The 27,367-nt window shown below is 38.3% G+C and overlaps 1 protein-coding gene across 1 annotated transcript; it reads left to right on the forward strand.

Moving 5' to 3' along the window:
- The first annotated feature begins 203 nt into the window (after nucleotides 1–203).
- LOC148481205 (vomeronasal type-2 receptor 26-like) lies at nucleotides 204–25,884 on the forward strand. The gene is made up of 3 exons (XM_088453818.1): nucleotides 204–284; nucleotides 12,231–12,348; nucleotides 24,971–25,884. The coding sequence occupies exons 1-3, from the start codon at nucleotides 204–206 to the stop codon at nucleotides 25,882–25,884; spliced, it is 1,113 nt and encodes a 370-aa protein (XP_088309944.1).
- The last annotated feature ends 1,483 nt before the right edge of the window (nucleotides 25,885–27,367 follow it).

Consider the following 27,367-nt stretch of genomic DNA (forward strand, 5'->3'; position numbering starts at 1 on the left):
TGTAATAGTTATTGTGAATGAATTCTGCCAAAGGAAGGAGATCAAACCACACATCATGTTTGTTATATCTCAGAGCATTCCCCTGTATGTGTACTTGCCAGGAGTAATATAAGTAAACCATTAAGGTTTATTATCACACAGGGTAAAGTGCAGAAATAAAGCTGGTACTCAAGCAGAATGATAATACAGAATACAATTTAACAATGAACCAGACTAGGAATGGACAACTCACTGCTATTGAAAGTCCAGAAACAGGTGATGATACAGTTATAGGGACATCAAGTGTAAGAACACTGTTGTGTGTTTTCCATATAACACTGGAGTAGAATGAAGCAATTCCAGTACAGGTTTACCAGAAAACACTGGAGTAGACTCTACACCAGCAGCCCAGAGAAAACCAGATGAAGTACAGGAATCTGACACATGGAGTCTGACACAATAATCTGGTTCAGATGGCACTGTGATACAGGTTTAAATAATCCAATAACAGGTGCAGCCCATAGCTGCTGGATCAGTTAATTACCACAGGCTTGCAGGGTAATAAAAGTAATGTGACCAGACTGACTGGAACATGGCTGAGTAGCAGCACTGCAGAGAGCAGCACCATTTGTGGGACAATGGTACTGCATATAATCATGTCAGTACCTCATCCCTAAAGAGTGGATACTAGACACTTTCATATATACTGTATATTATCTTCTTTTTATTTGTATATACTTTAGACTTCTTTGGATGCACCACAACTTCCTCCTGGGAGAAAACACTGGGAATATGGGACCATTGATAAAGTAACTTCAGTCCTCCACAAGTTCACATTCTGAGTTGGAGTCCAAACAAAGCAGTAGCATTGGATTCCTCTTCTAGCAGATATTACCCAAGGATGGTGGTTTATCTGCAGAAAAATATTTTTTTCAGTATTCAAAGGATGAATCTAAGGAGGATTAAATGGCTTTAACATCAAAGGATTATGGTTTGTGAAATCAATAGAAAGAGGATTTGCCCATTTTAAAGTTTCTACTCTAAAGTCCATGAGAAGATAACCTACAAGCTGAGCTTCAGTGGCAGGAGCAGAAAATGCAGATTGGAAATACATTGGTCACCAAAACATAAAATTGTTCAGGATCTACATCAAACACTGGCAATTGTTTACATGCACCAGGAGCAGCTCTCCTTTGTGAAAATTTCTTTGGGGTTCAGATGATGGGGGATACCATCTGACACCAAACAATCAATATGAATTAATTAGACAAGACTGCACTGGTTTTTAAGACTACAGGGAAAAATATATTTTTTAAAATTATTTTTTATAATATCAACAGACTAAAAAATAGGGCTCCAGTAGCCTCAGACACAGTAAATACTTTAATGATAGATAAACAATATACTGCAGTGATAGATTTATTTAAGAAAAAAGTGCAGGATCACTTTAACAAACAATCAAGAGCAAAAAACATGATTGTTTGTGTGCTACAGTGTGTGTGACAAACACACATACACCAATTCTAAGTGACAATAATGCCTGCAGTCACTCTTTCCACACCCACTGCATCCACCTACTCCAACAACTAAAACTCTTTCTGCCCTAATGTCCTCCTAATGGTGTTTTGACTTAGTAGAAGTTAATAGTGTACACACTACAGTGCTCAGCCACAGTCCGACAATCTCTCCTTCTGCTCTGCTGTATGAATAGGTGTCCAATCATGAGGGAGGATCTTTAGTATGCAATCCACAACAAGAAAGACTGAAACCTGAAAGATTACAGTTTGCCTGGTTCTAGGATCTGAACTTGGTAGGGAGATCTGAGACAGGACTTAATGGCATTTTCAATTAACTGTGAAAAGTTGGCAGATTCCCTGTTTGTGCAAGTCCCGAGGAAGGGGTTGATGCCCTGAAACATTACGTTGACCATGATTTAAATACACATGGATTTTGTTGTGTTTAAATTACCTTTTACCAGGTGTTGTTCCATAATAAGTAATATAGACTCCAATCCAGTATACTTAAGAATTTGTCATTTTATTAATGTATTAAATAAATAGATCAAGCCCTTAACTTGGAGAAATAATGTATTCCCCATGGTTAATGCAGCAATTCAATACCCATGGACATTGTCCCACAGTATTTATACCCTATTACAAAATTCAGATAATACCTCTCCCCTGTACACCCACAGACATTATCAGATAGACAAAGCTTGTTCTTGCTAGCTCCTCCTTGGCAATCAGAATAGAAAGTACATTCCTTTATGAGATACTCATTGCTTGGGGTATCTCTATATTTGGTCAGAGTATTTTCTTGAAAACAATTATACATAAATGGACAAGCTCTTGTACACTCTGTTAGATAAACAGTTTTCCTTGGGAGTGGCCTTAAAGACACATTTCCATTTAAATGTGAGTTTGGACAGAGAAACAAAATGGACGTGCAAAAGCCCTATTGAATCTCATGAGCTGCTTCATTATAGAGCATAAAGCATATGTAAATATGGAATTATGTAAATTAGTCTTTGACAGCTCCACCCTAAGATAAGCACATTTATTACATGTGCTATATCTCATCTCCATCTCAAGTATGTTTTCATTCTTAAAATAGCCATCTGAATACAGCATAGGCCAACTCTATAGAATAAAAAAAATCAGGATTAAGATTTCAAGAATAAACTTTGTCTATACATAAAATATGTTAAAAAACATTTCTAAACCTGAAAATCAAAACTAGTATCTAATCATGATCATCATAAATCACATTAGAGTCTTTATCATAATGTATTCATAGAAATTCTTCTTTTACAGTATAAACATAATTTATGTAATTGATAATAATGGCTTCTTCATCTGTAATATTATTGGTCAAATAACTTCAACAGTGAATTTCAATATTTGCATAAAAAGTTCGACAATATCCTTCAGTCTGCACAATTAAGCAATCAATTATGGGCGGTGTTGTAGTAACAGTTCATTCCGGAATATTTTTAATAAATGTCCAACATATATGAATGTCTTATCATATAAAATCCAGTATCATTGTCAATAAATTTGTCCAGTTCAATAATTTTTATGTTGATTATCCAAATATCCCCAATTATCATACGTAAGGATGTTAGCAAAGGTTGTACCAACATGATGTCTCACTGAAGCATCAATCAGGGAAATGTATTTTTATTCACTGGATCAATATCTCTTGTAAAACGTCCAGCATCCTGCAAAATAACTTATCACAAATTATTATGAGTTATAACATACAATTGTAGTATCAATTTGCCTAAAAAGGAAATATCTTCTGAATTAATTGGCAATAATTTGTAAGCATACTTTCCTCATAGGTAATAAAGATCATTTGGTAACAAGAAAATAACATCAAACCCAAATATCATGGTAGTAACTAACATTACTTACATGTCTGAACTGTATGATCTGTATAACTATTTGGAACACTCACTATTAGAACTAATCCCTGGCAGTGTATAATCAAATGACTCATTGTAAAAATACATTGTACATAATAAGCATTTAGTCATTTTACAATCTTCCCTACATTGTTCAGTATAGCAAGGAATTTAAGGTTTGTACGCAGTAAAGATTTTATTACAATATTCTGACTCAACATTTTCTACTTGTGTTAGACTAGTAAACATTCCTGCAGTTATTCAAATCTGAGGTGTAGTCTGCTTCATTTCATATACTTTCTTATTAAAACAAAATGGAATACTTTTACTTACATATGAAAATAACATAATTACAAGTGGTTTTGTCAAGTTATAGTTATCAGTAACCCATTTTCCTGTTTTTTTTTCAATTTTTATTCACAATTCTCATGTTTTTATGTTAATTATCTTAGTATTTTCAGTATATTTCAACTCAAGAATGGTTTTGGCACAAATGCAACAATTAGTAGCATTTAATACTTTACCCATCAATTATTTTTTTGTAGAATTGGATACTCTTTTGAATAATATCCATACACCATAGTATCCACCTTTCTTCTGGTTTAGTACAGTAAATGCAAATGCACTTTTCAATAGATGATAAATCAGATTTCTGATACTGATAATTTAACCTGCTTAGAAAAGAGGAAGGAAAGGACTTATTCGAATAACTCCATCATCCACACTACTGGATGTGTAGTCATACCAGACCATGAACCCTTGCTCGCCCTCTACCCCCCAAAAAATTAGTCTCAATGTTGCAATAAACATGATTGTTTCCATTAAGCAGCTAAGAAAAATTAAGCTTCCTTTGTCATCAGTCTATATCATAGTCTATTGTAAGCAATAATCTCCTTCTTGATTGAAGAGTTCTCATAAATGCAGCTGAGTTAGTCTTGATATCTCAGTCTTTATATCAGCACGTGAATATGAGTCTTTATATCTCAGCACTTGAGTCTGATTCTTTAGTCCCCTTTAAGCTCGGATATCTGACCTTTTTCAATGTGAGCCATGGCTCCAGGTGTCCTTCTCAGCAACCTTTATAGCCTTATCTGTTGTCAGCATTACTTTGCCATGCCAAGGACCATTCCATTGATCTGTAAGGGAACCAGAATGTAACAAACTTCTCATCATACCATCATAGTCTCTAGACTGTATTTCCTCTTCTGTATCAAATGCTGGTGTTGGTTGAATATCCTGTTGAGCTTCCCCGAAAGTCTTCTTATTGTAGCTGCTTAGACTTAGAATATTGAACAGTCAAATCATGTTGTCATTTCAAATCAGTCTTTGGTTTAGTAACACAACTTGATTGTAGTTTTAAAAAAACAATTAATAAGGAGAGATTAAGATAAGGCTCAGGTTTGATTCTATTACTATGAAGCACCAAATGTAGGCCTTCAAACAATGCCATTCCTGTCTCTTTTGTAAGTTTAACTAATCTATTTCTTGTAACACCATTCTGTGTAACTTTGATTCTATTCCCATCATTTCACTTATTTGAAAAACTTCCCCTGTAACTTTCAATAACACTTACAGTAAGCAAACTTTACCTTACATACAAATTCCTCCAAAATCTCTTCTCTTAGCATTACGGAGCTATAAATTCAGTAAACTCCAAAAACATGCTAACACAATATTTTAAAACATCCTGAAACCTTAACAAGAACATACTTTAATCCTTTATTTAATCAACATGCTTCAATCCTTTTTCTAATCGACATACTTCAATCCTTTTTAATCAACATACTTCAATCCTTCTTTTTTTCTTCATTGGTAACTGAATAAAATCAATTATCAGTAGTACTTTGAAAATGTTTTAGTAGGTACCATTTTCTCTCCATTATGTATCAACCAATTTACATAAACATTCACATTTTCACTTTATCTCTGGCTCGAGCATACCAGTAAGATTGTACAATGCGATTCATATTGTCTGCTCTTAAATGTACTAACCCATGAACTACCTCTATAAGGCTTGTAATAATTTCAATTCCACTCAAATACCCATTATCATCTTCTCTTGTAACAATGCTTTAATTTCCAAACATTGACCTTATTGTGAGTAGTATTTTCCTGATATTGTCTTAATTGGTCAAAATGTGATATTCTTAAACAATATCAACTGAGTTTCTATAACTGGCTCATCATATGTACTTAAAATTACCTCTCCTACTTGCCTATCAGCTAATATGTTACCCATGGAAATAAAATCAATCTCTTTCATATGTGCCCAACATTTAATTACTGCAACTTATTTTTAGTAAACATATTGCTTCTTTCAGTTCTTTAATTGTGTGTACATGTAAAATTGTAGTTCCTCAAACTATGCGGTAACCCCTATGCTTCCAATTGCTATAATCAATGCTGTACATTACATTCAGCTAACTACATTGAATGTGGTAGTTACTGTAATGCATGCCCTGTCACCAAAACATTATGTATCTGACAGAAACAGCTATCATCTCTAAAGAGAACTAAGTCAGGATTATCTAATGAATGCTATTATTGAAAACATATTCATTGTCTTCCTTTTTCCTCACCATTCACTATTATCAACCATATCCCCCTCTGTAGAGGATAAAGATCAATGTAGCACAATTGAAAATATGACATATGTAAGATTGATAGGAGTCTAAAATATTATCCCCCATCGAGAAAATCAGGCTGTAGGAATATGTTTATGTTGAGCATTATTAAATATCTGAATAATAGTATGTAAAACAAATAGATGCAATTCAACATAACAATAAATGCCACCCTTTAAGGATATAAATGTGTTCAACCTACTGGAAAACAACATCCTGTATATTTAAAATTAGCAGTATACAGTTGGATTTTGTCCCATTAAACTTTTAACTTGCTTCTGCAAATGAAACACAATTGTTAGTATCTCTTATTGAAGTTTAAAATAACTGTGAATATAACCACAGATCACTGTTATATAAGGATTGAGTCATCTGTAAGAACAAAAAAAAATTGCAGATTATTAATCAAATATTGTAAACTGTTTGTGACTTTTTTTTTAGAATATTACCCGTCTTTTTAAAACACTAAGTAGATACAGCATATCTACTAAAAAGTATGTCTCATAACCTTCTTTTATCAGTACCCTGGCTGAGGTACAAAAGAAACCTATGATGCAAGAATACAGACACAGTCTCATGCTCTGAGATAGTTAAAGCATTTTCTTGAAAACTTTTTTTTTCCTCGGTGCAGCTTTTCGATCTGGGAGGGGTATACAGAGAGAGTGAAACACACACTGACGCACAAAGTACACAGACAGACAGTTTCTCACTCTGAAAAAATTGAAAGATTAAGTTATCATTACAAGGCAAACTAATTAGCTCTTTTAGTTTTCAGTATCATTTATATGCGGATGATACTCAAATTTTCCTATCCTCCCCCGATTTGTCACCATTTATGCTCATCTGTGCCACTGACTTTATCCAAAATAGAATTCATGATATATCTACCAGCCAATAGTAGTTACCAATCTGATATCTCTATAACTATTGATAACCCAACAATCAACCCCACTTCACAAGCTCGCTGCCAAGCTGTCTTCCTTGACTATAAACTGTCTCATGGTCCTCACATTCAATCTGTCTCTAAATCCTGTTACATACATCTAAAAATCATTGCCAAAATTCGACCATATTTTACTCAAGACAATGCAATACATCTAACACATGCAGTCATTATTTCCTCATTAACAATTGTAATAGTCTCATTATTGGACTTCCCAAAAACAACACCCCTCCCCTGTACACCCACTGACATTATCAGATAGACAAAGCTTGTTCTTGCTAGCTCCTCCTTGGCAATCCAAATAGAAAGTACATTCCTTTATGAGATAGTCATTGCTTGGGGTATCTCTATATTTGGTCCGAGTATTTTCTTGAAAACAATTATACATAAATGGACAAGCTCTTGTACACTCTGTTAGATAAACAGTTTTCCTTGGGAGCGGCCTTAAAGACACACACTAATTTCCATTTAAATGTGAGTTTGGACAGATAAACATAATGGATGTGCAAATGCCCTATTGAATCTCAAAAGTGCTTCATTATACAGCATAAAGCATATGTAAATATGGAATTATGTAAAATAATCTTTGACAGTTGCTATAATATATTGTCCCTTGAGTGCCAATTTTTTCATGGAATTTTTATATATACATAATAACTTTAAAATTAAAAAAATTAGCATAAAAACAAAATTAAACATATACCATACATACTTTATGTATACTATTTATCTGTACACATCTTCGGCACACAACTCATTGTCTGGAGTTAGTTTTTGTTTCCTTCATCATTCATGTGTGTTTATTATATATATGTATGTAATAGTCTTTTTAATTTCATCCATTTAAATTGTGATACTTTTTTGCCCTCCTTTGTGATGCACTTACATGGTGTTCTCTACAGTATTATAAGTACTATGCTGAGCTCTCATAGTCTTAGTATTATGCATGTTTTTTAATGCACCACATCCAGTGCTCCATTCACAAGAGCAGCTGTCATCACTATCATCAACAATAACACTTTCCCCATACTAAATGCAGGAGATCTGTCTGTATTTGGCTTCCACAATGCATCTGCATAGCTGAGAATAGTGAGTATCTCTGGCTACATGCTCCCTGACACACCAACATAATGGTTCTCTTGCATGTATTCCCATTGTCACTGCCTTGATTCCCCCAATAAATGCCCATTTAGCATCCACAGATAAATGATTCTGATAGGTGCAGTCACGAGAGTGTTCACAAAACTGTGTATACAGCCCAGGACACATACAAAGTGTGCAAAAATCCCTACAGATGTGGCCACATACTTCTTTCTGAAAATTGTGCCATGGCTCTCAATTTGGCTTGACATCAATTCTCATATCTAGTTGTGTCGTGCTGTCTGCGGTGCAGCAAAGGTGCAATTCATGCTTTCACCACTGGGTGGAGAGTGTGTCATGTAATGTAGCACTTAAGAGTGTTCCACCTATGTAGCAAAGATACAGTAGTGGTCTCCTTTGGATTTTAATAGAGGGCAAATGATGAGTGTTTTGGAGTGTTTATGTTAAGGTGCAATATGCATTTGTGGCTAAATCACTGTACTAGCCGCTGAAACACTGTACTAGCACCAAAAAAACTATCACTAGGAAACTGTCATCAGTTCCTGAAAAGACAGATTCTGTACTTCCCATCCACCGGTATTGTGCTGTTGTGGTAAAGTCACTGCACATCACACTTGGCAGTTAAGGTTTGAATCCCAGTGTAAACATATTTTTTTTGCTCCAAAAATAAATTTATATAATTCAATAATATAATAATATCAATAATATTATTGTAATAACAATATCACTTTTTAGAATAATATCAGATTTCATTTAGAGGGTGTGAACATGGCATATGTGTGTAGAGATTTCTTAGTGTAGAAATTTTCCCTTGAAAATATGGCTCCATATTTCATATACTGACCCATAAAATCACATTTTAGATAAACAAAGAAAATAATGCTTGTAAGTATGGTTCCATATTGCATATACAGTACTGGTTCCAGATATACATTATCAAAAATTGGCCATCAGTAATTTACAGTTTGTTCATGTCCTTTTTCTGAATAACCCTGCCCATTGTTTGCCTCAACACAGAGGGGGAGGGAGGAGGAATTCATTTGTAAAGGCTGCACATTTTACACAGACAACAAATTAAGATTTCATTAGCCCTTCCTCTGTGTTTTGTTACTATTCATTAATGTTGCCCTTTGTGTATTGAGATACTTTTCCATGGTTATATTGTACATTTATTGATCAGTAATGTACCTGGAAGCACAATGTTTTGTTTTCCACTTTGTTATTACAGTAAAGTATACACAGTATGTAAGTTGCTATATAGAGAGGGATAGAGAGAGGGAAAGGGAAAGGGAGAGGGAGGGAGAGGGGGAGAGAGAGGGAGATGTGCACCTACCCTCGTGTTTTGGTTTTGGATCTGGATCTCCCTTGGTTTTGGATCTGAATCTAGTTTTGCCTTTTTTTCCTTGGTGTTTTGTTTTTCGGTTTTGGATCTGGATTTTTTTTCTTGAAATATCATAAAAACAGTAAAAATCACAAAATAGGCTTGTTTTTGTTCCTACAGTGTTATTAACCTCAATAACATTTATTTCCAGTCATTTCCAATCAATTTTGACCACCTCACAATATTAATTTTTTCATCTAGTTAAGGCCAAAAGGTTGCATCCAGTTAGCTGGCTGACTAAACTAAGTGACACAGTGGGTGGCACTAACATGTGGCAGTTCAGCTTCCAATTTCCAACATGGATACAGTGTGCTATACAGTGTGGGAAGGATACACCAATAGTGCACTTACTGTGACAGCAGTGCTGGCATAGCAGGGTTGCTGACGGTGTCCTTAGTACATGGAATGGCAGTGCATTGGTGCTAGCAGTGTCCTCAGTGAAGTGTACTGGCGATGTCTGCAGTGCCAGTGGTGTCTTTAGTGCAGGTTTGCTGGCTGTGTCGGCAGTGCAGGGGTTGCTGACAGTGTCCTAAAGTATGATGAATGGCAGTGCTGCGGTGCTGGCAGGGTCCTCAGTAAAGGGTATCGGCGATGTCGGCAGTATGGGGGTACCAGCGGTGTCCTCAGTGCAGGTTTGATCACTGTGTTGGCAGTGAAGGGGTGTTCTCAATGCAGGGTGTCGGTGATGTCGGCAGAGTGGGGGTGCCAGTTGTGTCCTCAGTGTAGGTTTGCTGGCTGTGTCTGCAGTGCGGGGGTTGCTGGCAGTGTCTTCAGTACATGGAATGGCAGTGCTGTGGTTCTGGCAGTGTCCTCAGTGAAGGGTACCGGTGATGTCAGCAGTGTGGTGGTGCCAGCAGTGTCCTCAGTGCAGGTTTGCTGACTGTGTTGTCAGTGCAGGGGTGTTCTCAATGCAGGGTCCCAGTGGTGTTGACAGAGCGGGGGAGCCACCTGTGTCCTTAGTGCATGTGTGTCAGTAGTGCAGTGATGCTGTGTTTAGAGTGCACCCTCTATGGGTCGGCACCCCTGTTTGACTGCACTGGTCAAACACCCCAAGAGTAGGCCCTGTTTGGGGGGTCCATAGCTCCCCTGGGACCCTGGCCTGGGCTGAATAGTGGTCAGGGTTAATGCTTCGACTGGGGGGCCCAGTGAAAGGGTGTCCCTGGCTGTGGCATTAGTGCCCTCACTAGAAAAAGTCTGGTGCTGGTTCTGAATAATACAGGGGGACCCTTCTCCTTTTTCCCCCTGTATTTCCAGAACCATATCAGTGCCCAGTGCTAGTTGCACATTGCCGCTATGTTGTTTGTCCCCCGTATTTTTGCAACCAGGGCTGGTTCTGACTAGCCCAGTGCTTGTTGTGCTTAAGTACAGGGGACCCCTATGTCATTTGTCCCCTGTATTTAATCAAAACCAGTACTGGGTCACTAAAAGCCCATGGCTCTTTTGTGGAGGGGGGCATGCCATTTTTTATTTATTTGTTTTCACCATGTTTTTTTTTTACCACAGCAACACAGATGGGTCTCTCTGATCTTGTCTATGCTCTGTGTCAATGACCCAGCTGCATGTAGCATGGATCTCCTGTTCTGTGCATGCATCTGTGTCATTGAAATACATAGCATCACAGAGGGGTTTCACTGATCCCATCCGTGCTTCTCTGTCAATGTACAAAAGTGTCTCAATACACAAAGGGCAACATTAATGAGTAGTAACAAAACAAAGGGGGAGGGTTAATGCGAATGTGATTTGTTGTCTGTCTGTGGAAAATGTGCAGCCTTTACAAATGAATTCCTCCTCCCTCCCCTCTGTGTTGAGAAAAGCAAAGGCTTTACCTGGAGAAGAACATAAACATATAGTAAAATTACTGATGGTCAGTTTTTTAATTATACTGTGTATATATTGTATTATAAAAATTAATTTTTGTGGAAAAAAAATAGGTTTACATTGAGATTCAAACCCTAATTTCCTGGTGTGATGTGTAGTTACCTTACCACTATGTTATAACACCTACAGGGAAATACTGATGTCTTTTAATTCTTACATAGGGAAAATGAACTGAAACTGACAGCTTCTGTTCTAGATCCAGCTAGAAATATATCAACAGGGTTTTTTCAGCATATGAAATGTGGTGCTATATTTCCAAGTGCTATTTTCTATCCTGTAGGACCTTTTACAGTATATGTAGCCAAAGTATGCAGGGAATTTTGTAAGCCTGTCTATCACTGCAATGGGAGGCAGCTTACTGTATAGGATCTTCCTCTCCAGCTTTCTACTTAGGCAGCTGCAGTATACTTTTCTAAAAATGCCACCTGCTGTCTAAAAAGTGGTACTACACTATATTTCAGCCTCCTAACACATGTCCCGACATATATATCTTGGTGAGGCTGGTTATCTGATGCCATGAATGGCAGCCCATGGCTCAATTTTCACAAAGGTGTATGTGGACACATCTATATATGCAGCTATATACAAAGTGCTGTGTGAAATATGTCCAGTCTTCAATGTCAACTTTGTTGCTCTTAAATATCTCCATATTGGAAAAAGTTAGAAACTTATTTTAAAGCAAAGTCCAGCATAACATTCCCCCACATACCAAGCCTCATGGACAACACTGAGTGGATGTCATTCTAGATATAGTTGCCAGAACTTTTAATGAAAAAAGAGACTAAATTAATTGACAAAATCATCCTGCTGCCAATATTACAGAAGATTGGTTACACTGTTCCAAAATCACCAGCATTTTAGGTGGTATTTATCAAAAGTTATTAAATCAACTTAACTTTCACTTTTTGATTTTAATAGAGGCCTCGAGCTCGATGTTCTGAAAATTGTCTTAATGGATTCAGAAAAGCCCCACAGGGAGGACATCATGCCTGTTGCTATAACTGTGTTCCATGCTCAGAGGGAGAAATATCCAATGGTATTTTTATTTATGTTATTATGTTGCTTAGCCAGTACAAATGATGGGCAGATAATTATATGCACATATGTCTTTAGTTACCCATACAAATCTAGATATATTTTGTTTAACAAGTTACTGTTTTGAAGAATTACAGTATATACCTGCCAATAATAATGGGTGGCTACATATAGAAGACAATGTAATACAAATAATTTATTGCATGTTAGATCACCAAGAGGCATATTTATTATTCCTTTATCACATTAATTCAGCTTCCCCTTATGTATTATTTGGGTACCATGAAGATATTGGAGTTAAATGATGTGGTTCCTTTTTATCACAAATCCCATAGAAGCTTTTTATAGCTGCCTTCTGATACAGAATCCAAAGCTGAGCCTGAACCTGGAAGCAAAGTGATTACAAAAATATTAGAAATGTGTGCAAATCCCGTGTTTTGGTGTTGTTAAAAACCATCCTCAAAGGCTTTAAATTTGCCAAAACCACCCTTAAGTGTTTTTATTTTGGTTTTGAAGCTGGATTTATTTAAATATGGATAAAAACAGTTATAATCATGTATTTTTGGCCTATTTTTTTTTCTTACAGTATTATTACAGTATTATTGATCTAAAAAAACATTTTCAGTCACAGCTCACAATATTTTTTTTATCATTATTAACCATTGGTTGCAGCAAGATGGCTGTCTACACTACTGTAAGTGACAGAACAGCGGCACTAACACATGGCAGGTTAAATATAATATAGCACATCTTAGAAACCAAGTGGCACTGCAGTGGCAGACAGGATGACAAATTTATATAAATGATACAATGCAATAGATTGTTTTCATGAATCAAAATCTTGATTAGAGGCCAGATGTCAGCACAGGCAAATGGAGGTGGAGAACTATTTAGTGAAAGCTATATAAAGTATTTGTTGATTACTCAATTAATCAATAAATTAATCAGTGTTATTCATTTAAATATTAAAAGTAATTCAGAGAAATAGAAAGCACCATTACAAAACAAGCACCCAAAATCTCAATGAGGTTGAATGATTGATTACTTGAATGATTAAATAATTGATTACATATTGAGTACAAAACTCAGGCAGATCTAAAATATTCCCTCTGCACTAATCAGGAAACTGCACCTAGGATGAACATTATGGGGTAAGTTTACATGTTTGTAAATAAACCCCTATGAAGTTACACATGTTGCACACAAAGAACCACAGTAATTTAGGCACTACATTATGCTTGCAAGTAATGCCAATTTCTGGACTTACACATGATGTATACACACACCAAAAGAAACAAACAACAAGGTTGCTTCAATGACAAAGTAATGCTGTCCATCCACTAACAGACCTCAAAATGACTGCATGATTATGACATTGTAATCGTGCAGTCATTTGTCAGTCTGTGATGTGCCTACACTGAATGAGCAGTCATTCAGTGTAGGCACATCAATCATCTGCAAACATGCTCAACCTGACATTATCGTCAGGTTGTCCAGCATGTTTACCCGATTTGCCACGTTTGCTGGCTATATTGTGGTAAGTGTAGCTGCTCATCACCCCAACCATATAGCCACATTTGCTTACTAAGGGCCTGATGTAGCATGGATTGCTATTGCAGCTCCCTAATCTAGCACTGTCTGCTGTGAAAATATGCTAATGTGTGCAATCACAACACAATTGCACAGCCAGTATAGGGATGCCCACTTCCCCTATCTCACATCCGTAATACCTTTCAATCTAGCCAAAATATCAGCAAAATTGAAGTACATCGGCCCCTCAAAAAAATTACAGCAGGTATGACCTTTCACAGTCAGAAATTGCACCCTCCTCCTGTTATTACACTGCACTAGATAGCACAGGGTCACAAGCTGCATCATCCTCTTATACCCCTTATAAACCTAAATTCCGGGTCTGACCCGGAGTTGGAACAGAGTTCCAATCCCGATCAGAACTGGAATTTTGCTGGCACCAACCCTGGACATTCCTGAGTCAGTGACATTCACAATGGAGTTGGGTCTGCATAGACCTGGCTTTCCTGGCATTGAAGTGGATGCTTGGTGATGACATCATCTCCAAGCACCACTGAAGCCAGACCAATCGGCCAGCATGCAGCATGCTACAGGTCATTGTGACCAAGAGTGCACAGTTCACACTGCAAGGTTTCATGGGTTACCTGGGTTGGATTGCCTGGTCACTTGACCTGGCAATCCAACCCTCTCCCCTTTTACACCAAGGAGCTACATGGGTTAACCCTGCAATAACCTGGGTTTTAGCTCTGTTATTTTACTGGTTAACTCAAACACCAGAATGCTGCAAGAAATCTGGTACTCCAGGCTACTCACTTATAACTTGTTTGCCATTATTTGCTGAAATGTTTTGAGCTGTCCCCACCCCTTCCTTTTGTTACTTTTTGTGAACTCACCTTTGTGAGCCTGAAAAAAGTAAATTTTTAATGACAGCCATAGGGTTTGTAGGACTTACACAGGTTCAGTAGAAATGGGGGCGACACAGGAAAAACTTGGGTAGAATATGCAGTGGAAATGGGGTCCAAGCAGGGTTTGACCCAGCTAGATCAGTGTCCAAAATACTAGGTCTTACCAGGAATTTTGGTGGAAAGCGTTATAACTCCTCTTAACCTAATGGCGCCCTTATGGTGCTCTGATGGGTTGCTAATTGTGTTTTTCATTGCAGTGCCGTTAGTGCTTCAGCCCACAGTCCCACAACCACTCCCTCTGCTCTCCTGGTGCCGAATCACAAGTGGTAAACATTTATATACAATCCAAAACATGTGAGATCTGACTCTGGGAATATGATGTTTTTACTCACTTTGGGATTCGAACTCAGCATTAAGACCTAAGACAGGGCTCATAAACACTAATGACCCCTAAATTTGGGTGTGTTAGGTTTCCAGGGAAACCAAACTGCACAAATCTAATTAGCAGTCAGTTAACTTTTTTGACATCCAATCAGAGAATATGTCCTTTATGATTTTTATTCACACATTGCCCTGATAATTAATTTCTTATTGCCACAAAATGCAGAAATATGAAATTATCTTTATCACGGACTTGTGGGAGTTGGTAAATATCACCCAAATAGTCTACATTTAGCAAGGACGAAAATTATAATTTGACAACAAATATGATTGTTCACTAGAACACAGGTTCTCAAACTCGGTCCTCAGGACTCCAAACAGTATATGTTTTCCAAGTCTCCTCACAGACTCACAAGTGAAATAAATAGCTTTACCTGTGTATCTTTTATAATGTGTCAGTGAGTAATGAATGCACCTGTGCACCTGCTGGGTGACATGAAAAATGTAAACTGTATGAGGTCCTGATGACCAAGTTTGAGAACCACTGTCCTAGAGTCTTGTGGAATTAATTCAAACAAAATTCTAAACAATGTGTTAGATAATGATTTACACTGGACAATGATAGGTATTTATTGTGGGATTTTAGATTCCTCAGTTCATTTTAAGCATGACTGGTCCAGATTAGGAAAGGGGTTATTTTAAAATAAAGAAATACAGTAGTTTGGAATTGGGTGTCCCCAACAATTGTATATTGGGGAATCAATGTATTCCCATCCACCAGCTATCAGCTGAAGATTATGCAACTTGTCAATTGTCCTACCCTACGATAAATACTACCAACCTCTACCTTGAATACTTAGCATTAAACCGTAGGTCATGCTTTTATTAGATAGTTTTATAAAATTGCAGTGAATAAATTTGTCTTAATTTATTAAAAATAAATTGGATATTTAATAATCAAATTAAGGTGGCAACAATTGAATTCACCCATTAGCTGCACTATCCAGTGATCACAATATACATGCTGCAGCCTGAGTTGCATAATTATTTTTCCCAATCACTAGTTCCCCCACTAGCATTGTGCCCCTAGCTGCACCTCCATCTAATACCAAGCAACTGTCACCTGTATTACATGTATCCACTAATGATGCTGCCTCTTCTTCACCACAGCAATGTAATCAGCCAGTTACATGCCTGCCATGACTACCAATTACAAGAAATAAACATTTTCAGTCTGAAACAGTCCCATGTCCTCCACATGGAGAGTCACACTGGCTGAAGCACCAAACTGAGTTGTGGTATTTAATCAGAAATGAATATAAAGTGGTACAGATGTATACTTATACACTATGGCTTCAGTGGTACCAAAAATCCCCTTTTGGTGTGCCAATCCCTCGGAGATTCGGCCACACTGAGCATATTTGTCATTCACAATGTGCATCTTATTTGCATAAATTAAAAAAACTGGATGCAACCTCCCAACTTTGCTAGATTACACTGATCAATTTGTCATATTTATACATCTGTGTGTGAATGAACCTGAATTTGTATACAAAGTGCTTTGATGCAGTGTCTGTTGTGTTCTGTTGTTCTTCATCTGTAAATTTGTGCATGTTTGAAACTGATTCCTAAGCAATTACAGTCACAGCCCAGCATCTCTGGTGCACTATGAGTGGTGATTTGTGATGTGATGATTTGTGATGTGATGATGCAAATAGAATGCAAAATTGAAATAAAAAGATGGTAAGCTATACCTACAGGAGCATCTCATACCATATGACATATAGATGTATGAGAACAAATCTGTACATAAGCATTCACCCATTAGCTGCTTTTCTTACTTACCACATTACAAATGCAAGTTGTGAAGTTGCACAAACAGTATCTCCCACTCACAAGAACCCCATACTAGGATTGTGACACAAACAATACCTCCATCGTTTGATTTGTAGTTGCCAGCTCCATCACATAAATCTGCTGATGATCATCATTCTGAGCCAAGCACACAAAAAAAGAAAAAGTACAAACAAAGGGCCTGATTCAGAGCCGCTCGTAAGCGGCTGCTCATTCGCTTCGAGCAATGTTTGCCCAACTGCGCATGCGTACGGATCGTTATACGCATGCGCGAACTAGTCAGTGCGACCGAAAATCGTTTGTTCGCTAAATAGCGAATGCCTGCTATTTTGAGTGACAGAATGAGGCGCATGTGGGTGGTAACAGGGGAAGGTGCTTGAAAACGGGGAGTGGAGATCCGAACGCAGGCATGCTTAAAGGTCAAAACGGGTGTTTTAAGGGTGTGCATAATTAAAACAGCAGCGTCATTGACCACGTCACTGGGTTATTTTTTAGCTAGAACTGCTCGCAAGATTGTGGTAGCAAAAACCAACCACAAGAATAGCGAGCAGTTCATACCCTGTTTGATGTACTCGATTAATCTAATAAATAGCGGACATGACGTAGGATGCGAGCGGCCAGGGGGCGTAGTTTCCCAAAAAACAACCGCAAGTTTTGTTCGCTCGTTCAGACCTAGAGGCGTGAACAGACCGCAAACAGCGAACGGTTCATTTGAATAGCCACCCCTATTTTCTGGATGAGCGAGCGCAAATAGCGACAGGCCCAGTGGAACCAACATCAAACTCTCAGCCCTTCAAACACACCCAGTAACAATGTCCATCTACAGATGTCCACAAAGGCTGCCAGATCAAACTGGATATGGACGGACAGTCCCATCAATTCTATTCAATTTTACCTCTCATGTTATTCAAAAACTACAGTATAGGGCCAACAGATCCTAAACAACAGGGAATCTGCCTCAATCTTCAAGTGCAAAATGAACAAAGACCCAAGGTAGTTCCCAAAAAACACCCCTTATTATTTAACACTACCCCATCACTCAGTGGCTGCCCCCAAAATGGAAGGAAATGATCCCAGCAGAAACCACACATTCAATGTACAGACAATACAGCAAAAAACATAGGGCCTGATTCAGACCCACTCACAAATGCTATGCGCTCGCAAGTGGGTCGATGGCCGGGCAGCGCACACGCATGGCATGCGTACTGCGTGTGCGCGAGCCCTGGAGTGAGTGAGAAATCACTTGCTCAGGGGCTCACAGCAAAACGGGGTGGCTGTCGATGTTGATCAACAGCTTGCCCCGTATTGTAGGTGGGAAAGGGGGGTGGCTGGCCAAATGGAGGCATTCCCAAAGGAATGTCTGCCATTTGAGGGCAGCCCTACTGACAGTACTAGAGCCAGAAACCCACTGGGGCTTGCTGCAGATGAGACCCTACCACAAAGGTCTCATCGCAAACCTGATGGTCGCGATGGTCGAGACCATCTCGACCATCCCCTGGCTGCTTGCAAAAGCTGTGTGTGGTCACCCACAGCTTAGTGAGCGGCCAGGAGGCTGTTTTTTTTTTAAAAAGCGGCCACCCTGATTCAGAGCGAGCACTCGCTTTTTGTGAGCGGCTCTGAATCAGGGCCATAGTGTCACTATATGTCTAGACACCAAATACCACACAGAACTTATTCAATACTCATCAAGAAACTCACCAAACAGAAAAGGAAGGCTTGCATTGGCTATCGAATCATGATGTGGTTTTATGTGGGTGCTGACTTGCATCAGACAGAATGACAGTGGACCAGTAAATGTGCAGATCATAAAAGTAGATCAACCAAAAAGCTCTTAAAAGTTTAACTGGGGAAATGTTTGGTAATTATGGTCACTATGGGCAAAAAAGTGGTAAAAAACAGTGTGGATTCCCTCCTTAAACACATGTCATAGTAATTCAGGGGGAAAACTAGCATGGGGTTCCCACTATTTTCCATTAATCAGACCCAGGATGAACCAGCCATGGGATTGTAATGCCACAGTAGGAGGACACAAAGTGTGGGGTCCTCCTGCCAAAGCATTAATCCTGCACCAAACTGATCATCCCAGGGCTGGCAATTCTCAGCATTAACCAGCCCTAGCTGAAAGCCCATTTACTGTGGTGGGCATTCAAGGGTAAAAGGATGAATGAAGAAATAATATAAGACAAACCACATTACACACACACTAAATATTTTAAATCTTTATTACTTATTCATTCAATCATTCATCCATTTTCACTCCAGCTGCAGAGTGAGAAGCTAGCAGACGTAGTCAGTCACTGTCAGTCACTCAGTGTGTGTGTCCAGTTGGGTTCTTGGCCTGAAGGCTGCTGCTGTGTTGTCCATAAATGGGCTTAGGCTTCAGTATATAAAAGGGGGCTTCATTCAGTGGCTACTGCAGCTGCTGTGTCACTTGTCCTGTCAATTAACTCTGGCTGCTGCTATATTTTTGTCCTATCCATCAGCCTAGGATTGCAGTCCATAAAGGGTTATTGTGTCCTGTCAATTAACTCTGGCTGCTGCTATATTTTTGTCCTATCCATCAGCCTAGGATTGCAGTCCATAAAGGGTTATTGTGTTTTCCAGGGTTGGTGCTTTGTCAATTATGGGTGCTCTTCCCCAGTTTATAAAAAGTGATTTTTTATGTGTGTGCGTTAACAACTGAGCTGTGCTATTATAGTATGGTGACACTGCAGCAGTATATCGTCCACAAATTTGTGACTCTCTAGGTGGTCTATCCGCACTTGGCAGGGGTGCTTTGTTGTCCATCAAAAAGGGGTGTTGTCTCTGTTGTTCATCAAGGGACTGCTGCCTCATTCATTGGTGCTAAACCCCGGTGTCAAAAAAAATAAAAGCGCTGTTTTGTTTGTGTGTGTAAGCAACTTAGCTGCACTACGTTTGAATGGTGACACTGCCACAGTTTATTGTCCACATATTTGTGACTTTGAAGGTGGTCAGTCTGCACTTGGCAGAGGTGCTTTGTTGTCCATCAAGAAGTTGTGCTGCCTGTGTTGCTCATCAAGGGGCTGCTGCCTCATTTAGGGGTGCTCTTCCTGAGTGTGAAAAAAAAGTGAAATTAAATTATTAATATCAATATCAATCCACAAAAAAAATAATATTTTTTTTGTGTGTGCGTTAGCAACTTTGCTGCACTATTATTGTTTGGTGATACTACCAGCCAGACCTCAGTTTAACGTCCATGTATTGTGTCACTTTAAGTCATAGTGCAGTATATTATCCTTATTCATAAATAATTAAACTTGTGACACTGTAAGTCGTAGTGCAGTGTGTTATTCTTATTAATAAATAATTAATCTTGTGATACTGTAAGTGGTAGCACAGTCTAACATTCAACTTTTCACTTCTTTAGTCAATTGTGAATAAATTACTACTCTACAGGCCTATAACAAGACAACAACAAAGTTCTAAATAATATGCGTTATATATAAAACATAATGACATCACTGTAAGTGGTAGACTAATTCATAGATAATTAATCCTGTTGCACTGTAAGTGGTAGCGCAGTGTGTTATTCTTATTCATAAAAAAATAATCTTGTGACACTGTAAGAGGTAGCCCAGTGTGTCATTCTTTGATTATTCATAAAAAAATCTGGAACTGCAGTGTAATATTTAACACATATTTAATTAATTTGTGACACTGTAAGTGGAAACTGCACAATTTTACAAATCAATAACACAGTTAGCAATTAAAAATGCAACTTTTCACTTCTTTCCTCAATCATGAATAAATTATTAGTCTACTTGTCGACTTCTAGATCACAATAGTGATAAATAATTTGCATATTATATTAAACATAATGATATCACAAACGCATTAGCAGCGATTCACATAAACATATTTCCAAAAGCTGAAATTAGAGGATAAAAAAATGGAATAAAGCAGCTAAAAATGCTTTCTCTGATATAGTGTCCCTACTCCCTACCCATGGCCCCTCTACCTGAATTTCAGCAATTCAGAGGGGCAACTCAATGCAACTATATTCGAGATTGCAGCTGCTCCTCCTGTAACACAGGTCTGAAGATGTGTAGGAGGTGTGGTGATATGGACTAAAATGGAGCTCACATCCACAAAAGTGGACATTGAATCCCAATAGCCTTCGGTGCTGGAATAATCTTGAGTGATGATACAGGCTGGGGTAATGATATAAACTGGGGTAATAGGCTGGTGTGATGCCTGGGCATTAGACCAGAAAAGCCACATCTTGGGTGTGGAATTATTTTAACTCAAATCCTGACAACACTTGTGAAGGTATCTGTACCATTTGTAAAGCCAAAATTTGTAGAGATAGGGACCTTAACCTTCTAGGAACCTCGACCCTGTGACGTCATCTGCAGCACATCCATCAAAAACATTTTTGCAAAAATCTGAAACTTTGGCTAAAAAAGTAACAACAAGCAGTCCAGCATCAGCTAGCTCCCTTCTCTCTGCTAGATCCAAGCACCTGCCATCTTCACCACCAAAACCTTCATCAATGTCCTCAGTCATGAAGCAATTGGTTTGTTTGGCATCTCACAAAGCAAGCTGCCAATGGGCAGCTAACATTGCTGGCAATGATCTATACATGCAGAAACTGGCTTTACAGAGGCAAGATGTTGTTATCATCATCATTTGATTCCTCACCCTCATCAGTGTATACATAATCTTCACACAATATTAATTTGTCCCCGCTGGCATCCGCCATTACAGGTGCCTTTATTATTTTTTGGACATAATTGGTGGACATCATCTTTTCCACATTTTTGGGAATTAGCTTCATAGGCTGATCACTGACAAGGTTCCTGGGAGTGCTGAAAACTCTTTCTAAGTACACACTGGAGGGGAGCAGCTCAAGTAAAGCAAAGCCAAATCTTATATCTTGGATTTGCTCTGTTCAGCTTGTCCACATATCTGTGGTTAAGTGGATAGTGGGTACAAAGGCATTTTGGAGGCCACTGATTAAGTTTTTTTATGTTCCTTTACAGGTTGGGAAATGCTTTTCTAGAGAAGTGGAATCTTTACAAAGGATTGTTTAACAGTAAAATGTTTTTTAAAGTACTATGGGATGAAAATCCACTCCCAGCAGCAGCTGGCATAGTGGACTGATGTAAATAAGTAAAATATTTTTTTGTAAATACCTCTCCTCCTCATCTCCCTCATAAATTTACTTTGGAATTAAAAAAGTAATAACATTTACTACCAATCAACCCTTCCTGTCCCTGCCTTCAACTACATACATACTCCAACTCCCTCAGGCCTCTTAAATAATACAAATATTTGTGTCATGATGTGCCATGTTGGAAGTTGAACTGCCAACTGTTTGTGCCGCCCACTGTTGATGCTAAGCTTAGTCAGACAGCTAGCTAGGCACAAGTTTTAGGTCTAAACCAGATGAATACAATATTGTGAGCTATGAGATGGTCAAAACTGACTGTAAATGAGCAGAAATTAATGTTTTTGAGGTTATTAATACCATAGGAACAAAAAAAAACAAATTATGTGATTTTAGCACATATTATAAATTTTTGAAGAAAAAAAGAGATCCAAAACCAAAACACGCAAGGAGCAGTTTTGGCAAAGCCAAATCCAGATCCAAAACACAAAGGAGATAAAGATCCAAAACCAAAACATGGGGGTCAGCACTCATCTCTAATATTCACCTTCTCCCGGGGTGGAGGTCAGTACCTTTTTCCAAGTAGATGTCATGGGTCTTGGTTAAAAAATTTACAAGACCCCACAAACATGCAGCAGGCATTGTCTGCTGCCACCCAAAATGCCTTAAACTCATTCCTTCTCATCTCCATTCACTATAATGGGGAAGCCATTTCCATGACTGTGGCTGCTCTAAGCCAATCAGAGGATGGTTTCAATGGCAAATGCATGCCTCCTCACTTGCCAACTGATTATTTTCTCCAATGCCCATCTCTAAGATATTGCTTTTGCCACTCCATACCTTTGGAATTCTCTCCCTCTCCCTATCAGACTTTAAATCTCTCTAAAACTTCAGATAGGCTCTCAAGATCCAATTCTTTATCAAATACTCCCAGCTCTCATACTAATTACTAACCCAATGTTCCATGCTCCTACCTTAACGTCTTTCACAACTGTGTCACCCCTTTCTTTCTACCACTCCCCTTTAGAATGTAAGACATTAAAAGCAGGGCCCTCTTCACTCATGTGCTTCTCCTTTCCCTTACTTATACTATAATTTACTCCCTACATTGGCACCTAACCCATATTTGCTGCCACCCTGCTGTTATTTGAATGTTATGATTATGGATGAAGCAATGTTTATAAACCATGTACAGTAATTGCCCTGCAATGTTTTGTACTGTGAGTCACTGTTTTCTTGTTTGGCTCATTTGTAAGGTGTTGTGGAACTCTTGTGGCACCATGAAAATAAAGGATAATAATAATAATAATAATAATAATAATAATAATAATAATAATAATAATAATAATAATAATAATAATAATAATAAAAATTAATTCCATAGTACCCCATTTACTTATTTTGATTTGTAGTTGAAGTGTTACCATGTACCTAGAATCACCCTCAATTAATTTCAAGGTCAAACTTTTATCTTTGCAACATTGACTCAATTTGATTCCTCACATGGGGCTCGATTCAGACCCACTCACTAGCTGCAGTTGCACACAGCCAAATTATGCAAATCCCGTGATCTCACAACAAGGCATTAGCATACCCACTATGTCTTTGCGTGCGATCGCGGTGTGTATTTAGACACCCACCAGACTGTCTTAAGATGCCCACTTTCCCACAACATCTTGAGGAAGTGTATGCAACAATCGTTAACATTGAGTACAATCGGACCCATTCTCAGCACTTTTGGCTGACTATACCCTACTGCAAGTACAGCGAGTGCTTCAGTGTGCAATTTAGCCATGTGACATGTATTATGAGGCTGTGTCTTAATTATGCACACCTCTGTAATGGCTATAAGATGCTCAAACATGCCTGCATTTGCAACACCACACAACCATTTTCATCGACCATCCTCTATCTACACCCACAATAGGATCGTTCTGTCACTCAATCTAGAGAGGTGGATAATCACTGTGAGCAAACACTTCCAGATTTCATAAACAAAAATGTATATGTCTGCGCTTGTGTACACAAATTAATCAAGTGGATAATTGATAAAATATGACATTTATTTAAACATGTAAACTTGAACTGCAGTTCCTGAATAAAAATAAATATAAAAATAAAACTCAGCAAAATACAACGGGACAAGATATTAATGCATAAAATACATATAGTATGCTAATGTTCATGTATATAGATGTCCATAAAGAGCAGGAAATATCATGAATGATTATCAATCGTCATCAATGAATGTGTTTAAACTTTTCACTCCCAATGTTGCCCACTGTCCCCCTACACTAGTCTAAGGGGACCTACTATAAGTTCAGTAAGCTCCAAATATACTACATTTTTGGATCTTGACTGTGGGAACATTTGCCATCTTTAGATGTGTTTGTTCCTACACCATTTGAATGCCTCCGCCATTGCTCAGCTCCTACAACCAGATGCCGCACATTCATAAACTCAACCATGTGAAGTTGCATTGACCAGGTCAGACTTGGGAGTACTAAGTTTCACCACTACTAAAGTAGCAGTTAAAGTATTTGCAAGGATAGCTGATCTTGGATATTGGATCAGCTGTCTCTGCACCAGAACAATGTTGAATTGTTCCAGTGCTCATGGCAAGTTATAATGTTAATTATTCAGGGACACCCAATTCGACATATCTCTTATGAATAGTTTGTCAACAAAGGTTTTACCATTTTCCTTTAATTGAACATGTTCAATATGCAAGTTAGGGAGCAATGAAGAGAAAAGTGAGATATAGGGACAATGAGAGTAACATTACAGCACAATAAATAATTGATGTCACATTTTTTCCACAGATAATGAAAGTTGTGTGAAATGCACTGATAATGAATGGCCTAATGAAGCAAAGAACAAATGCATTGCCAAGGCTCAGGAGTTTCTATCATATGAAATTGACCCTATAACCTCAGTGTTTTCTGTCACAGCTCTATTATTTTCTGTGATAATTGTCTTCATAATTGGATTATTTTATTCATATCAGAACAAACCAATTGTCAGAGCTAATAATAGGAACCTCAGCTTTATTCTGCTCATCTCACTTATGTTGAGTTTACTCTGTGTTTTACTTTTCTTTGGTTGCCCAGCGGACATAACCTGCATGCTACGCCAAATCTGCTTTGGAATCATATTTACTATCACTGTGTCCTCAGTCCTGGCAAAGACTATAACAGTTTGCATCGCTTTTAAGGCCACAAGACCCGGAAGCTACTGGAGAAAATGGCTGGGAGTCAAATTACCAAATTTAATATTGCTGAGTTGCTCATCTGTCCAGGTCCTCAATAGTGTTATCTGGTTGTTAGTTTCTCCTCCATTTCAGGAGTTTAACATGGACACATATCCTGGGACTATCATCATCCAATGTAATGAGGGTTCTGTGTTAGCCTTTTATTTCATGTTGGGTTACATGGGGTTCCTGGCAGCTGTGAGCTTTGTTCTGGCTTTCATGGTGAGGACTTTACCTGACATCTATAATGAGGCCAAATACATCACATTCAGCATGCTTGTGTTCTGCAGTGTCTGGGTCTGTGCCATCCCAGCCTATTTGAGCAGTAATGGGAAACAAATGGTTATTGTAGAGGTGTTTGCTATATTAGCCTCATGCATTGGGGTTCTAGGCTGTATATTTTTCCCTAAATGCTACAATATCCTGATGAGACCTGAAATGGACAGAAAAGAACTCGTGTGCTTGGGAAAAAACAATTCCTTATAATATGATCTGATATCCTTTAATAGATTATTAAGCAATAGTTTATTCATGCAATAATATGCACTTGTGAATAAAGTAATTATAAGTCATTATTTTTGCATTCATATCTCAAAGGATTCTGTTTGACTTACTTGTGTGTGTGTATATATATATATATATATATATATATATATATATACAGTATTTCCAAATGTTTTCCAAACTGTTAATAATGATGACTAACTAGAACATAGAACACCTTAATATCACACTCACCAATGACTGTAGGTGTTGTTGTAAAAGGTATATAATATATAATATCTTAACTGAGTAAATATATAAATTCTGAAATTGACAAAAAAATCCTTCAAACTATAAGAAATTAACATGATTCACACACTTATTAACATTGCACATTTACACACATACACAAGAAAACAAAATAAAATGAGTGTGTAACAAGTAATATGTAAGAAAACAGTAAGAATTAGGGGAGCCCATGCAGCATCGGTCCTACTTTGTGCAAATATGTATTCACATTTTATTTTTATCACCCAACAGCAATACATACATTCCTAATCAACTACTACATTTATTTCCTAATGTATTCTATAATATCTGCTTCTTCTGTGTTTGTCATTAGTGATGTCAGGTGTAACACTACATATATAAATAAGCACTCATAGAAAACAAAGTATCAAACTTAAAGAAAATTAAATAGCATCAACATCTTTACAGCAAAACAATTCATAGTCATAGAACAAACAAAAAAACTGTCCAATGCAGTCAATAGGTATCGATGTTAGTTAAACACTTGACTGGCATGAACATATCAGATATAACCACACACCAGGCTGGGCTTTTCCTGACATGGTAGTATCTGATACGACCAGTCAGAAATGCCCACTAGGTGGCTGTGGGAAGCTAATCTTCCAGCAGCTGCCTACATCAGAGGGATGTTCTGGTCCCTCTGCAAGCATGGCTGCCTCTCCAGCGTGTCCCAATCACTGCTGGCCACAGTAATTGGGCACTGTTGGCAACCCCCTGCTGCCATTGAAGCAGCAGCCATGGCTCATGTAGCCACAGATGTTGCTTTGACCCGATCAATGTGACCAGCAGTGATCGGGCAGCCGGCCCCAGCAGCCGCAGCTCTGGTAGTTGCCACTGCTGCTATGTATCCAGGCCACCAGTGGGACACTTTCCCACTGCGGCACCAAAACTACAGTGATCACTAGTTAATCACTGTGTAGAAGAAGCAGCAGCAGCGGCTATAGTAGCCACCACTGCTGCTATGTATCCGGGCCACCAATGGGACATGCTCCCACTGTGGCTTCAGAACTACAGTGATCACTAGTGATCACTGTTATGTACAGGAAGCAGCAGCTGTGGCTCTGGCTGCTGTGTCTATGTACCCAGGCAGGTCAGCGGTGCCCTGCACACTCCCTTCCCGGCCTCGGCCCCTCCTCCTCCCCCATGATGCCCATTTTTTTTAAGGGTAATAATTGTA

Source organism: Taudactylus pleione, unplaced genomic scaffold (genome assembly GCF_031769625.1).
Source record: "Taudactylus pleione unplaced genomic scaffold, aTauple2 ptg000592l, whole genome shotgun sequence".
Lineage (NCBI taxonomy): Eukaryota > Metazoa > Chordata > Amphibia > Anura > Myobatrachidae > Taudactylus > Taudactylus pleione.

Bases quoted from the DNA above. Each gene is read 5' to 3' on its own strand.
- LOC148481205 (XM_088453818.1), top strand. From the start codon at position 204: ATGAACCAGACTAGGAATGGACAACTCACTGCTATTGAAAGTCCAGAA. The intron at 285-12,230 runs GTAAGAACACTG...TGATTTTAATAG, and splicing joins CAGTTATAGGGACATCAAGT to AGGCCTCGAGCTCGATGTTC. The intron at 12,349-24,970 runs GTATTTTTATTT...TTTTTTCCACAG, and splicing joins AGAGGGAGAAATATCCAATG to ATAATGAAAGTTGTGTGAAA.